Here is a 15,242-nt window from a genome sequence, read left to right as displayed (position 1 = left end):
TCATCAATGATGTAAGACAGAGGAACAGAGACAAGCTAACCCTCTTAGCCAATGTGCAGCATGTGCGTGTGTGTGTGTGTGTGTGTGTGTGCGTGCGTGCGTGTGTGTGTGTGTGTGTGTTTGTGAGAGAGCGAGAGAGTCTAAGAGGTAGACACGGACAGACACAGGCAGAGAGCGAGACAGGTTTAGGCTACAGGAAGCTCTTAAGAGTGTGTACAGTTTGCGTTGAGTCCTGGGAGGCCAGCCGTATTCCTCCCTATCACTTCCACTTCATTACTTCGGGAGCGGACATACATTATTCAACTCCGCAAGCCTCAGTCCACAGGGACCGATAGAGCCTTTAACAAACACTTTAACCTGCCTTAACTCGCCCATTGATCCTGTATTTATTTGTCCATTATCTCTCGTGGACTGCTTTGGTTTGTCTTCATTTATATCTCCCTACTGGTCTCAAAACAATTACTCAACCTATATGTGACCGACAGTATCATCTGAAATAAGCTTTGTATTTTCTAAAGACGGGCTTTACTCTCTCATTATTATTATTTGGTATTACCACAGATCTCACAGTCTTTATCAAAATTGTGCAAAAATCAAATATTTCAGTTTAAATATTTCGGTTCTCTTTCTTTCTTTTGAAGGAAAGCCATTTCATGTGATTTTTTATCCAGCTGTGTGTTAGGTTGGTTCAAACCAAAGTGGGATAACCTTGAATAATTAAAATATTAGAAGCATTTTTGAGCTGCTACACAGAACCTGGGATATTGGTTATTATTTCAATGGTAAACAAGATAACCGAGGCTAAATTTCAGAATGAATCAGAAATCAAATCAAATCAAATCACTTTTTATTGTCACATCACATGTGCAGGCACACTGGCACAGCACATGCGAGTGAAATTCTTGTGTGCGAGCCCCACAAGCAACAGAGATGTGCAAACACAACAACACAAATGAGCAAAATACAAGAATGGCCAACCTGAAACTAATAAATATATGTACAATATATAATAGTGTATGCATTTCTGGATGTGTATACTAAATATTTTCCTACGTGTGTGTGTGTGTGTGTGTGTGTGTGTGTGTATACACATTTTTACAAATTAAATAGTAAAAAAATAAAATAATAATAATAATAATAATAATAATAAAATATATAAAATATACAGAGTTGAATATGTGCAAAACAAGTGGCATTTATATCATCACATCACAGAACATCACAGAGTAATCAGTCTGCACTGATGTGTCCACCTTAGAATCATGGATGAGGGGGAATACCATGATAATAGATTCACTATTTCACATTTTCCCTGGTGTTTCGGCTTCTGCAGTTCCACAGCTTAGACCTCAGCTGCCATCCTCTGGCAGTCTAGAGAATTACACCCTTATGACAATGCTGGTGGTGCCTGTGTGTGTGTATTTGCTTGTGTGCGGTGGTGTAAGCCTGAGGGTGCAGCAGGCTCGGTTTGCAGTTGTTATTGACCAGGGTGAGGAGGTCAGCCACAACTGTGTGAGTGACTAAAGATGACACAGTAGATCTACTTGTCTGCATGCTGTTCACTTGGGTGTGGTTGCAGATTTCATGTTACATCCATGGATGGACCTCCCAAGAAATTTGACCACCAGCAGCGTCTACCCCAGCTGAGCTCACACCATTTTTTTTATTATTATTATTTTTGTCCAATTAGCATATCATGCTACTAAAGTGCAGGAGGCCAAACAATAAATACAGTAAGGATAATATTAAAAAAATAGTCTTCTTCAGTAATGACACTATCTTAAGTTTTTATCCATATATCAAACAGAAATGTGGATTAAGGTAGACAAAAGATATTAACTAAGGCATCAATCTTCATTTCCACTGATCATCTATTTCCCAGCAAATGCTGCTAACTGTCTGATCTCTGCATTCCACATCTAGAGAGCTCAGCAGCTCCCGTGAGAGCCTTACTGTGTGCCATGACTGATCACGTGTCATCAAACGCATTTCACTAGTATAAATCCACACCAAATGCCTCAAAAAGCTATGCAATGCAGCCAACAGAGAAGTCGCATGTGATAGCAGTCGATTAAGTGCTTCTTTCTGGAGCGCTGACACTCCCCGGAGAGGAGCTGGGCAATAATTTCCTCAGATTGCCCCTATGGGAACAAGGCTGCTGGTTTTCTATGTCCACTCCAATCACATCTCTAATGGAGAGGCGGGTAAGCATCTGTGACAGTGGGAAACCAGATCTGTACTCCCCCAGTGTGTGTGTGTGTGTGTCTCTTGCAGATAAACAGTTGGCAGGTTTCCCCTTTCCCTGTGCATGTGCGTGAACACACACACACACACATCTGAGGAGGGGAAATGCAAGCTGGACAGGGTTAATACACTCCATTAAGCTCTATTACCCTAAACGACTTGGGCAAATGAATGAGGACTCACATTACTCTGCAACTGTTTGTGTGCGTTTTTGTGTGTGTGTGGTAGAATGATACAGTGTATGTACATGCACGTGCATGCATCTCAAGTGTAATTAATCTGCGAAGATATGTGACCCATGAGCCATCTATCATTATTCACAAAGTAAAGACAGCGGGGGGGAGGGGGGCTTCACCCTGTCTTAGTGTATCTTACCATATACCATGATATCATTCTATTATGAATTTAAACATATTTTTAAGCTATTTTTAAAAATATGTTGTTTAAAAATCTTTCGATACCTCCAAGATACCTCCTTTAGAGGTAATGGAAAGCTTTTCTATGTGTTTCCTTGGCAGTGCCGCAGTTTGAGGTAAAACATGCTAACATGTTCACAGTGATAATGCTAACAATGCTAACAATGCTAACGTCAATATCTTCAGTCATTTTATTTTACTTTATAACAGGTAACTTGTCTAAAAGCAGTGTGAACAAATATGACTGATATATGTGGCATTCAGTGCACCAACTACACTTGCTATGTTTCTTGTGTTATGTTTGAGGGTTAATTAGGGTTGTGGCAAGGGAGCAACCAGAATGTAGCTTTTCTTGGCTACAGCATTTGACTTGAAAGTCAAATGCTGCTAGCATTAGTCAGCTAACCTTAATTAGCCATAAAATGTGTTGATAAGCCGAGGCTGCTGTGTAGTGCTGTAGTCATTGAAATGGATGTAAGTCACAGTAGATTATATTAAATCACTGGTTTTTCATGTTTAATTCCCATGGTAATAACACCTCTAATGCTAATGTTTGCCAGGTAAATATTTTACAGATTAGCGTGTTAGTAGCTTTCATGAGTTTTTGTTTCTCTTTGATGCCAAGAGCTCCATTGGGAAAAATGAATAAGAATAATTGTATAAAAATGCTGGCCACATTAGCATTGTCTTCTACAAATGTGCCACAGTAGTATGGCAAAAGCTGCCCAAGGTTGGTTGACATGGAAAGCAAAAAATCAATGTTCACCATACTCCAGGTTTCAATTATTTCACACACAGGTGAGTGCGCCACTGCTCTTATCAGTTACATTTATCAAAATCCAGCTAAAGAGGAAATTATGGTTCAGCTGTCCTAGCAGCTCATCTGTTCATTGGTAGCTACAGAGTGCCCATTTACCTGCAGAGAGTATATTGTCAGCTAGAGGCAGGGTTAAAATATGTGGTACAACTGGTCTGTGGGGTACTCACTGCTCAACTCAACTCAAAAAATAAAAAAAAAATCCCAAAACTTCACAAAACATAACAAAAGTGATTTCAGAGACAGAAAGCATGTCTCAGTACAAACCTTTGATTCTTTTGGCCTCTGTCACTTCAGTTGTTCCATCACGTTGATGAATTTCCAAAAACACTTCTGTTTTATTCAACTTCTGTTGTGTTTTGTGTATTTTTCCAGCATTTTTCTCTTTTTGCTCATGTGCATTTGATCTGCTTGGGCCACCGAACTAATAGGTCCCTTTTAACCAAATATCTGGGTAATTAAAACTCATAAAGATGCCTTTTTTCTGTAGTTTAGTATTAGACCCATTTAAATTGATGCTGTGTCTAGAATATGATAGACATAAGTTGTTTGTATTGGAATTTTTACTTTCTTACTGTCTCTTAGTAAGTACACAAGGCTTTCATGGCTTAATAAACAAAAACTGATTAGTATAGTTTTCTAACTGTTTGCATGCTACAAAAAGTAATTTTTCACATAAAAAATGTCAAATCATGGGTTAATGGTGTTCGCGATATCCAGTCAGTGAGTCCATAGACCCTCAACAAGCATTCGCGGAGTGCATTCCCCGCAACATTTTCCCAGATATTCTGAAAACGGCACAAATTACAGAAATCCCCAAGATCTGATATTTCGGGCAGCTTCTCCGCCCCTCTCTAACACACCAGCGTGCCTCAATGGATGCTGAACAAAGACGCAGTGAGTCCTCAGCCCGCCTTTAGGACTCTCCCAGCAGTAAACTAAGCTAAGTTTCGACGCTATAACAAACCCGTGGATAAACATTGTTTCAAAATGGCTGAAAAGAGCCATCGATGCGAACACCGTACCGCAAACCTCCCCTTCGCTCCTAATCGGCTTCCTCTCTCAGATTATTGCCGTGAATGGGCAGACAACAAGAGAAAAGACTTATCACTCCCACTCTTTCATAGCATTTGTTGTGTGTATTTTCCCCCTGTATATTAAATTTGTCTGCTTTTTAAAGGCAGTGGCGACGTTTGCTGTTTGTCTGTACCGTACTCGCAGCTGCAACGCGACAATAAAGCAGGCTAAGCAGCAGCACTCTATAAACTCAGTATTGTGGAGCTTGTTGAATTACCCATGAGTTTTGATACTTTGCTTTTGTGCCTAATTCCACTAATCCCTGCGGAGGAACAGTGAATGGTCTAAATTCCCTATGATATCTTGTCTAGGCTAAACATTTGCTCACTTACGTATACACTGGGTACAGAAAATTATTCTTTTGACAACATTACAACAGATTTAACCCAGTGCCCCGCTTATCCTGCGATGACATGCATTAGCTTCATTGCATTGGGAGGTACATTTCCATTTCAAATTACAGCTCAGCAGTTAGCATCCAGACACACACACCGTTTTGTTTTGTGTTGTTTTTTTCTGTAGCTTGGTCTTGAGCTGCAGTGTTAAAGAGTTTTACGTGCAGAAAGTCCATTAAAAATTCCACAAATATTAACTACCATGTTAATTATTACTTCTCCAGGGACTTTAACCGCGTGTCAGTCCTTTTCTTCTCCAAGCCCCTTGAGGTCAAGCTCTGTAAAGCCTATTTGGCAATCAAACACTGACCCTCCCTAACTCTCATTTCTCCCCCACACACCTCTCTTGCCCTCTTTTTCTTCCCATGGCCTTTTTCTCTGCCTCATCATCCCCCCTTTCTTTCTCCTCCCCTGCTCATGTCCCTTTCTGTCCGGCTGGCCCTCTCAGCGGGGCTATAGAGTCCTAACTTGTCTACATTTACCCCCTGCGTTGGATGACCAATGGAGCCGTTGAGCAGAGAGTCCCTCCTTCTGCGCTTCGCCATTCTCCGCAAGTCAGCTCATGCTCTCTGTTTTCACGACCTCTGACCCTAGGCCATGGCAACTGTGGCAGGAATGTCAGGAGTGATTGGCAGGATAAAGAGTGCAGGCCCTCTCTCCTGCACAAGCGGATTTGAGACACTTTGAGGGGTGAACAATGGCGGATTTGGGCTCGATTGGATCACTGATGAGCTGATGACTGTCAAAAGAGCACGTCGTCTTTACATAAGCCCGATTATCTCTGCGTGGCGGAGGAGCAGAGGGGTAACCGCTGTAGGAGGAAGGGGCAACCGGTGGGGATTTCACCCCCATGCCGAGTCCCTCGAAAAGGGGATAGACCTGCACACGAGGGCCAGGCTTCGAGGCTTGGACCTCTCTCATCCACTGGGGGCCTTTAACAAATCTATTCAGGCGACCGGGAGCCCTCATACATGTGGGCATAATCGCAGGAGGATGGCAAAAGAGTGATGAGGGGGGGCTGCAAGGGGGGATGACACATGGAGGCGATCATTGTTCAATCCCTGAACATCCCATCAAGACGACAGAGGAGCAGAGAGAAAGGAAACGCGAGGATATATATAGAGAGAGTGAGACGCTGACAGAAAAGAGCAGTGGGACACGCAAATCAAAGCCAAATCCCTTCCATAATCTGCCTTATTAATGGGGATTAGAACTCACCAAAGAGCCTATATCAGAATACCAAAGCACCAATAAAGACTCTGCTCACACTGAGAGTTTGAGGAGTTGATATGACTCTAAAACTCCACACAGAGACTCTTGTGTTGTGTTGTGTTTCTTTTTATAAACTGTTGGATTCTACCAGTCGAAAAGTTTCAGGACAATTTGGACCCTAAACTCTGATGGAGTTTGCTTTGGCACAACAAAAAAAAGAGAGAAAAAAAGAAAAACCTAATCATATTTTGGATCTGCACTGCATTTTCCACTCCTTTCATAACGCAACATGTTTTGGACACGCCGTGTAACAGATATAAAAAGGCCATTTGATGTCATTTTCAGCCCCATCATGCTAAGCTCACTGATTTCCAACTCTGACAGAATAACATATTGTTCGAAAGAGTGAAGGGGTGCGAGCGAGAGGAGCGGCTGATATTCTCCTCAGCGGTGCTGATGGCAGTCTGTCAGAGCTGGCAGAGGAAATGAAAATGGCCTCAAGTGTCTGGCTCCCTTCCACGCCGCTCTCACATCAATGACAACCCTCGCTGCATCATCTCTCCCTCCCTTATTTGCCTTCTTTAGACTTAAATTTGCTCTTTTCGTCCCTCGTTTGCTGACACTCTGGGTACGTGGGTGGGAAAGCAGAGGGACAGACGAGTGCCGTGCTGACTTTTGAGAAAGCGTCACAAGTCACGACGCTCCTCTTTTTTTCCCCACACCTCATACGCACGTCAGATTTACGGCGAGGTTCCAACATCGTTATGAAACCACACTCGGCAGCCTGGTAGCTTACCTTAAAAATCAGGTTTAAAAGAATGTCCTGCCTTTGTCCAGGAGTGGCAAAATTTGCCTGCCAGCATCTCTTTGAGGGAAATAAGCACTTTATAATTTTGTCCACAGGAAAGCAAAATCAGAAAAGATGTTTTTTAAGGGAGATTTTGAGTCAGCTAACGGCTAACATATTCCTTTAAGACTGTTTATGGGGAAAATGCAAAAATTTGCTACATGTCAGTTTAAAAAATGAAAGGTTTCGTTTTTTTGTGTTTTTTATATACATATAAATTTGAGTGATTCTTATTGGAGGATTATGTGTGCTGTTTCATGTTGTTCTTTGTGGGGATGATTTGTCGGGAGCCAGCCCGAGAAAGCTTCTCGGCGGAGACAATAGAATAATTGAACTGGACTGGACCATTAATATAATGATAATTGTAAAAAAATTAATTAGAGAAAGGACTAATGTAAAATCTCAGATTTTGATCACTTGTGCCTATATTGTTTTTTAAACGTGGATCAAATTTTTAGGATAATCTAATAAAGTTAGACGAGACAAACTGTGATGTTTGAGCACAATAGATCAAATGTAGGATTTTAGAATTATAATGTGATTATAAAGTATTTTACTTGTTTTTTTTAAGACAGTCTGACTTCGAAAAACATATATATACCATGGCGATGGGCAATTTTGGGCTTTGTTCAGATTGTGGTCCTAAAGATGAAAAAACTATAGTGCTTGTGTTTTTGAACTGGAGTTCATAATAAGTAGTATTTGATGCCTGGCTTAGGGTTACTCCTCACTGCTTTAAGTCCAGTGGAGAGTCAATTAAAAAAAAGAAAAAAGTGTATCTTCATATATTTTATATCTCAGATAAAACCTTTCCAGTTTATCAAAATAAAATTAAAAAATGACCAAATTAGTTCTTTTCGCCTCCGATTGGATGGCTGTCAGGATGTCAGCTCTTTGCAAACAACAGTTCCAGGAGCTGCTCGGCTTTCAAAACCCGATCCCGCAGCAAAGGTTTGCGTATCGTACCTGAGAGGTGGTGCAGACACCACCGTGGGGGCAGCCGTGCTCTTACTTTCTCTGAGAGTCAGGTGGCAGCATTGAGCCAATCTCCAGATTCACAAATCTGGTGGTTCTGATTTTATTTTCGTCTCCTTCCAGAGCACGATTTACATTCAGATCACCATATAACTGTAGTTTTGCTCGATGCCCAATCTGGACCTCATTTAGATTAATTTCCATTCCACAAAACAGTTTAACAAAGAAATCAAAGTTAATGCACAAGCTGCTGTCCTGTTATCAACTGTTGGTGTTAAGCTACTGGATGGCAGAAAGCAGCTATCTAACATATTGCCACATATAGATTTTTCCACCTTTGAATATATGTAATTTTTTAAAACCAAATTTACTCCAAAATTTGTACTTCTATAGACTTCAGCAGTACTTCACTGCTTAAACTTCATCATACACTTTACAGGCCACATTTTAACAGCACCTTGCTAAGGCCACTTCCCTTCTTCCATCTAACTAGTAAGTGTTAATAATTTTAAATACCAGACTTTCAAAGACTTGCAGCAAAGATTTCAACAAACACGTCAATCTAAATTTTATCTGCACGTAAACCTGGAGCTGTCTGGGCCCCTTGAGAGGCCCCAAACTGTGCCGCTAAACCAAGCATCGAACCACAGCTTTGAAAGCAGTCGCCGTTAGCAGCTCTCAGACCCCCCACCATCTTCTCCCTCTCTCTCTTTTTCTCTCTATGCACCCCCCTGTCTTTGGGCCTGTGAACGTCAAGGATGCCACAAAGTGACACACAAGCCCACCACCGCCGCCCCAACCCCTTCTCTCGCCTCCCCCGTGAGCTGCTGCCCCCATACTGGCTTGCTGGCCTTTCCTCTCCGTCTGATCCATATTTCAGAGGCAGCAGTGGTGGCACAGAGGGGTATAATCCAACATTAAAGCGAGGAGGCCTGGGCTGAAAGCACAAGCGCAGGTTCACAAGGTCCTGGAAATCTTCAATTTTCAATTTCCGCAGCGTTTGCAGTGGTTTCCAAGGCACGGGCATAAGTCTTCGAGCTTTGTTGGCGAGAGTGCAGGTTTCAATAAAACTGACTTTCCTGGTAGTTTAAAAAAATAAAGGAGCTGACACTGCATGGTTCGTGTGAAACAAACTAGACACAGGGACGACGAGGTCAGCTGGAGATTAACTGCAATACTTGTATTATATGTATATTAATATAGATATATAATTACCCTTAAAATACCAAATCCACTTGAGCTCTTGAAGGAGAATTTCTCTGCATACATTAATTGCACTCTCTGTATTGTACTGGTTACTTATTGGAAATTTATGTTATAAAAATCCTAAATTCAGGCACTAAAAAAAAAAAAAACAATACTAATAATAATGTGTGCTTAGTTTAGGAAGTTTACAGTGCTTCTTAATTTGTGCCGCTAAACCAAGTTCGATGCTTGGTTTCTTTGATTTCTTTGGCTGGAAATTGGTCCCCTCTTATTAAATACAGGTGGTGGGATTTTCTTCAGTAATAAAGCGCTATAATGACATTTATTTAGTTCCCAAAAAATATATTCTTTAAAGACAAATTCATATCCTGTATTTACAATTTTTTTTTCCAAGGTTTCCATTCACAACAGAGGAACAGAGGGGGGACATAAGAGGACATAAAAGAGAAATACAAGTGATTCAGAGACTAAAAAAAACAAAAAACAAACAAACAAAAAACGCGAACATCTCTTTTTCATGTGGAAGCTAAACAGTAATACTACAACAGGCCTCCCAGTCCAAAAAATATCCTTCGTTAAACTGTTCTCCATTAAATAAAATTATTCCTCTTTTTCTTTCTCTTCTCATATTGTTGTTGTCAGAACTCGCTGTGCTGCTGTCCCGTGGTGAGGTCTGAGGAAAGAGAAGAAGAGGAAACTATTGCTCAGAGGTGAATAAAGTCTAGACATTATAATTATATTATCTGAAACAAATTTGGCAATTTTACTCTTAAAAAGAAATCCTTCGTTTAAACTAATGAAGCAACTTTTTTAACACTTCGAGTTTGTTTCCTTCAAACGGTGTTAAGCTGTATTTATGCAAATTAAAAACCCCACTATAGGTAAATTGTTTTATGTCTTTTCACGCTCTGCTTCATTCATGATGTTGCCATCAGGGCTTTCTTTGACATACATTAGCTTCATTCGGGGGGGGGGGGGGGGGGGGGGGGGGGGGGGGCGTGAATAAATAGCGGCAGATTATTTAAATGACTTGGTGGCGATAGCTCATTGTTGGAGGATGGGGGGGCAGGCTGGGAGGGGAGAGAGGGAGGGAGAGGCGCAGAATATATCAGACTCCTGCCTGACGAGGCGTTAAAGTGGGGACTCAATCGTATGATTTATGTGCCGAGTTCTGCCTCCCCAACCAGTCAGGTGTAACAGTGTTTACCTCTTGCTGTAAGGTTCATTTAATCGAGGCTGATGGTGTTATAATGCCAAAATTGATTTGAAATCACCTGTCAGTGATCATCTGAAAGGGGGACTTCAGGGAATCGGGCCTGTGGTCGCTCTCTTCATCTGCGGAAGGAAAGAAAAACAAACTAGTGAGTGACAAGGTGTTCGTGAAATTACCTTTGAAAATAAAGTGAAACTGCCCTGCAGGAAGGAGAGCTGCTGTTGTCGCCATTTGAGTGATTCAACGGAACAAGTCCTATGAATAATAATAATAATAATAATAATAATAATAATAATAATAATAATAATAATAATAATAATAATAAGAAGAAGAAGAAGAAGAAGAAGAAGAAGAAGAAGAAGTTGAAATCAGGCCCATACCATCTCTTTTTGGACTGAAGCTCCCTGATGACTCTAGATCGCTGTCGTCTTCCGTACCCGACGTTCCCGTGCCGACCGTTGCCGGTCGTGCGTCACGACGCGCAGCCGGCACTGCGCCGTGGACGGGCAGGTGTCCGGCCGGCGCCCCTGCCAGGAGCGACCTCATGTTCAAAAGAGAGTTGGCATTCAGAAAAGCTGCATTGGCCCAGTTGTGCAGCTTGCCAATCTGGCACGTATATATTCCGTGACCCGGGAGTAAGGCCGGGTGTCCGGTGGAGGCCAAAGCCGCGTGGTGCGCAAGGGCCGCGGGGGGAGATTTGTGAGAGCTGTCGGGCGCCGTGGCGGTCTCAGCCAGAGACCAGATTTTAGGTTTGCTCTGTGCTGGTCTCTGGCACTCCTGCCTGCCGGGCGAATGATCCGCGGGAAGCTTGACACTGGGCGATTTACCGAGAGAAACACCCGCCTCGGCTCCTCTCAGGGCCTCCGCAGAAAGCGTCCTGCTGCTCTCCGAGCTCTTCGACTCAGAGGCCTGCTCGGCGGCGGACAGGCCCGCCTCGGCCTCCCCCCTCGCGGAGCCACGCTCCCCTTCGCGCTGCTCCTCGGGTCTCTCGATATCGACGGTTTCCAAATCTATCTCCTCCTCTTCATCTTCGTCGTCGCTGCCGTTCTTGCCGTGCTCGTCCTCGTTGTCGCTGCTGAAGATGCGGCCGTCCCGGTCCTCAGCGCTGCGGCCCCAGGTGACCTTGTTCTCCTTCTTCAGGCGTCTGCGGGCGTTCGCGAACCACGTCGACACCTGTAAAAGAAAAGCGCGTTTTTAAGCATTATTATTCAGATGCTGTGGTTTGAAAGCTGTAGATGGGGAATTATAAAACATTTAAAAAGACATCTGATTTTATTTATTATTCCTGAGCTTTTTTCCCTCTGCAGGTGTATTAAAAACAGTCATATGGGCCAACTGAGTTCTCATAACAAATAGCAGTGCTACTGAAGGACATTAAAATGAAGAATAAAACCTTTAAAATAATGATTAGAGATTTATTTTAAGTGGGCCTGGAGGCTGATGCCCACCAAATTGTGCTTGTAAGGTGCCAGAAAGACCACTGAACTGAAACATTTTATACAAATTGAGCTCCGAAAACATATCACGCTGCCCACCTGTGTGAGTGTCATTCTCGTAATGATAGCAAGCATGATCTTCTCTCCTTTGGTGGGGTAAGGGTTCTTCTGGTGTTCCTGCAGCCAGGCCTTCAGGGTGCTGGTGGTCTCCCTTGTGGCCGTTTTGGCCCTTGACGGGTCTCCGTACGGGTACTGGCCGTAGGGGTAGAAGCCTTGGGCGGTGTGAACAGGTAGAGAAGCTGGGTGGGACCCCGGGCTGTCCTTCAGCTCATACTGTGAGCCCTGGAATGTTGTTGGGAGAAAAAAAAATGGGGGCAACTTGTTGAGCAACTCCAAAGATATTTGCGCCTCAAGTTCAGAAAAAATGGAAATTTGGAGCAAAAACGTTTTGCGTGACAAAACAAAACAAAAAACTTACAAGTTTGAAAAAAAAAAAATCAGTAATCAGACACAGATCACAACAAATATCCTTCATTTTTAGGTCGCTTGCAAATTTCTATGATCTAGGCCTACCATATTATTTTGTTTTGATTTTTATTTAATTCAATATTGATAAATGCCTTTATGCTAAAACGTGCAGCCTACCACAGTAGACAGGTCCACATTTGTAGAAAAAAAAGCAAAAAACAAACAAAAACAACAACATTATGTTCACGCTTTCAAAAACCATGACCTCAAATTAAATTTGAAACTGAAGTTTAGTGTCACGCTACCAGAGATCGTTCATTTGTGTTATGTGGCTATTCAGTTCTTTGCAATTCACCCAAGTATTTATAGCTCCAACACACAGACAATTAAATATTAATTATTAATAATTAATTTATCTCAATAAAATTCACAAAAATTCTCTTAAAAAACAAATAAAAAAAAGCGAACAACCCGCCATTTAAATGGTTCAAGTTGTATTTACGCATTACAGTGAAAAGCTCAGCCTCACTATTTTCTTATGAACACCTGAACGTGTATCATCTCTCACCATCTGGGATATGAGGGCGAGGTCTGTGGCTCCGCTGTACGGCAGAAAGGCACTGTAGTTATGAGCCGCCCATGGGCTTCCGTACATCCCCAGCATGGAGCCGACAGCCGCGGCGGTCGCTGATGAGCTCACGCCGCCCTCGGTGGTTCCTTCCCGGGCAGAGCCCGGCCGCTCGCCTCCGTACACCTCATGGGAGGCGCTGAGGAACTGGGGATACCCCAGCTGAGGCAAAGACATGTCCGGAGTATGCGTGCAGTAAATCTCTCCCAAAGTCACAAGAGCGAAAAAAGAAAGATGATGCAGGGAAAAAAAAGAAAAGAAAGAAGGAATCCCCAAAAAAGAACAGAAAAACGGGACAGTTAAAAAACAAAACAAATCAGGATGACCCCCACTTAAAAAAGAAGAAACTGTCAGCCTTCCCTTCCACCGAGTTGTGTCTCAGGAGCAGTTTGGCACTTTCGAGTGCGGAGTTGATGCGTATGTCTGGCCGCAGGAGCTTCTGGATGTGGAGCTGAGTGACTGATTGGCAGCCTACTTAAGCACCAAGCTCCTCCTATGCCCGGGGCAGGCGATTAGTGCATTGGTTAGCCCAGGTCGTCTGCGTGTGTGTGCGTGTGTATTGATGTATGTGATTTAATTTCGACAGTCTTCACTGTGTCTACCGAAAAGGTAACCTGTGTGTGTGCGCGCATGTGTGCGCAGTGTATGTGTGTCTTGCGCAATGAATTCATTAATTACTACTACTACAATAATAATAATAATAATAATAATAATAATAATAATAATAATCTCTCCGTATTTTGGTGTCATTTTTCGGTGCTTTGACTGCTGACTCGTGGGGTATGCCCGGACATTCCTGGTCCAGCAGATGGGCCGGGAAGCATTGATATGGTCGGACAGATCCACGAGGAATGTCCGTGATTATCGGCGGAAGTCAGTGGAGCTTATGTTTTCAGAGCTGTTGAGATAAAGGAGAGTGGAGGTAATGACAGAGATCGAAGATGATAGGAGATGGCAGCGATACGGAGCGCACGGGAGCTGTGGAGTGGAAAATGACAGATGTTTGCTGAGAAGAATAGACTACTGTAGGCCCTTGGTATCAGTTGCAGATGTCGCAGAAATGTTAAAGCACCACCACTTTTCATCTCATACCTCAAATTGCTATTTGAGGTATGAGATGAAAAGTGGTGGTGTTTTTTTTTTTTGAGGGGGGGGGGGGGGGGGGGGGGAACCATATTTATGTGGGAGAAAGTGTAAAAATGGACCCTCACATGTGGGAGGAGGCAGGCTGATGTGTCCTCATTGACAGGCTTAACCATCACAACACATAGCAACTGTGCTTCTTTGAACACACACACCTCCTTTCACACACTGTGTCACACACTCTATCACACACACGCACACTTGGGCAGTGCTAATGAGGTTGAGCACCCTGCACCCTGCTCTGTGGCCCTGTGGCCCTCCTGGGTCCCCTCAGAGGTTAGCGCTGTAATTACTCCATCCCTATAAATACAGATTCATCATTTCACACTCTGAGCTCCTGATGAGCTTGGCTGAGCCAAGAGAGAGAGAGAGGAGAGAGAGGAAGGGGAGGGAGAGGGGGAGGGAAGAGGGGTCTAATGATTTAATTACAGTGCTTAAAGCCCACTCTGGCTAAGTGATGGTCCTCTCTGTCTCTTTCTCTGCTCTCTTCCCTCCTCAGCGCTGGCACCTAGAGGGCTTTACTCATGAATCTCAAAGCTGTTTTTCCTAAACACATATTATGACGAGCCCCGCCGCCGCCACTGCTGCCGCTGCATATGTGTGTGTGAGAAACAGAGAGCGGGAGAGGGAGAGAGGATGCTTAATCTCCATGGCATTTTAAATGGCATTCATGGAGAGCGCCTCTATCCTCATTGCCAAGGTAAATGGAGCCAGGGGACTCTCCATTTCAGCTCGATAAAAGAGCAACGTTAAAGACCCTCACCATCTACCCCTCAGCCCCCCACCCCCTCTCTCTTCCCCTCTCTCTCTCTCTCAGTCTTTGCCTCTCTCTCCCTCCCTTCCTCACTTAAAATTAATGTTTTTCTCATGACAGGGGAGGGAAACGAGACATATCCACCATCTAATAGGATAATATAGCCCCATTCACCACCACCATCACCCCTCCCTCCCTTCTCTCCCTCTTTCTCTCTCTCTCTCTCTCTCTCTCTCTCTCTCTCTCTCCCTCTCTGCCTTTGTAGCTGCCTGATTTCCATAGTGTCTCTGTGGAGAGGCAGTTAATGAATTCCTCTGAGCTGGAGAAAGGGGGAGAATGGTTTGGCGGTTTAGAGAGAGAGAGCGCGAGAGAGAAAGAGGGAGGGATAGGGGGAGGAAGGCTTTGAGCTAT

The 15,242-nt window shown here is 43.4% G+C and overlaps 1 protein-coding gene across 1 annotated transcript; it reads right to left on the bottom strand.

Moving 5' to 3' along the window:
- Positions 1–9,492: 9,492 nt before the first annotated feature.
- On the bottom strand, positions 9,493–13,368 carry irx1b (iroquois homeobox 1b). Its single transcript, XM_082521961.1, has 5 exons — positions 12,875–13,368; positions 11,938–12,180; positions 10,783–11,575; positions 10,464–10,524; positions 9,493–9,862 (listed from the first exon to the last, which is right to left on the bottom strand). The coding sequence occupies exons 1-5, from the start codon at positions 13,109–13,111 to the stop codon at positions 9,814–9,816; spliced, it is 1,383 nt and encodes a 460-aa protein (XP_082378087.1). The 5' UTR covers positions 13,112–13,368; the 3' UTR covers positions 9,493–9,813.
- Between the last annotated feature and the right edge of the window lie 1,874 nt (positions 13,369–15,242).

This window comes from Aulonocara stuartgranti (assembly GCF_965226115.1).
Source record: "Aulonocara stuartgranti genome assembly, chromosome: 22".
Lineage (NCBI taxonomy): Eukaryota > Metazoa > Chordata > Actinopteri > Cichliformes > Cichlidae > Aulonocara > Aulonocara stuartgranti.
The sequence above is the reverse complement of the archived record's forward strand: the minus strand, read 5'-3'. Positions and strand labels throughout refer to the sequence as shown.

Excerpts from the sequence above, each read along its gene's own strand:
- irx1b (XM_082521961.1), bottom strand. The coding sequence starts at position 13,111 with ATGTCTTTGCCTCAGCTGGGGTATCCCCAGTTCCTCAGCGCCTCCCAT. Across the intron at positions 11,576-11,937 it reads CGAGAATGACACTCACACAG|GTGTCGACGTGGTTCGCGAA; the intron begins GTGGGCAGCGTG and ends TTTCTTTTACAG. Across the intron at positions 9,863-10,463 it reads TTTCAGATGATCACTGACAG|ACCTCACCACGGGACAGCAG; the intron begins GTGATTTCAAAT and ends CTCTTTCCTCAG.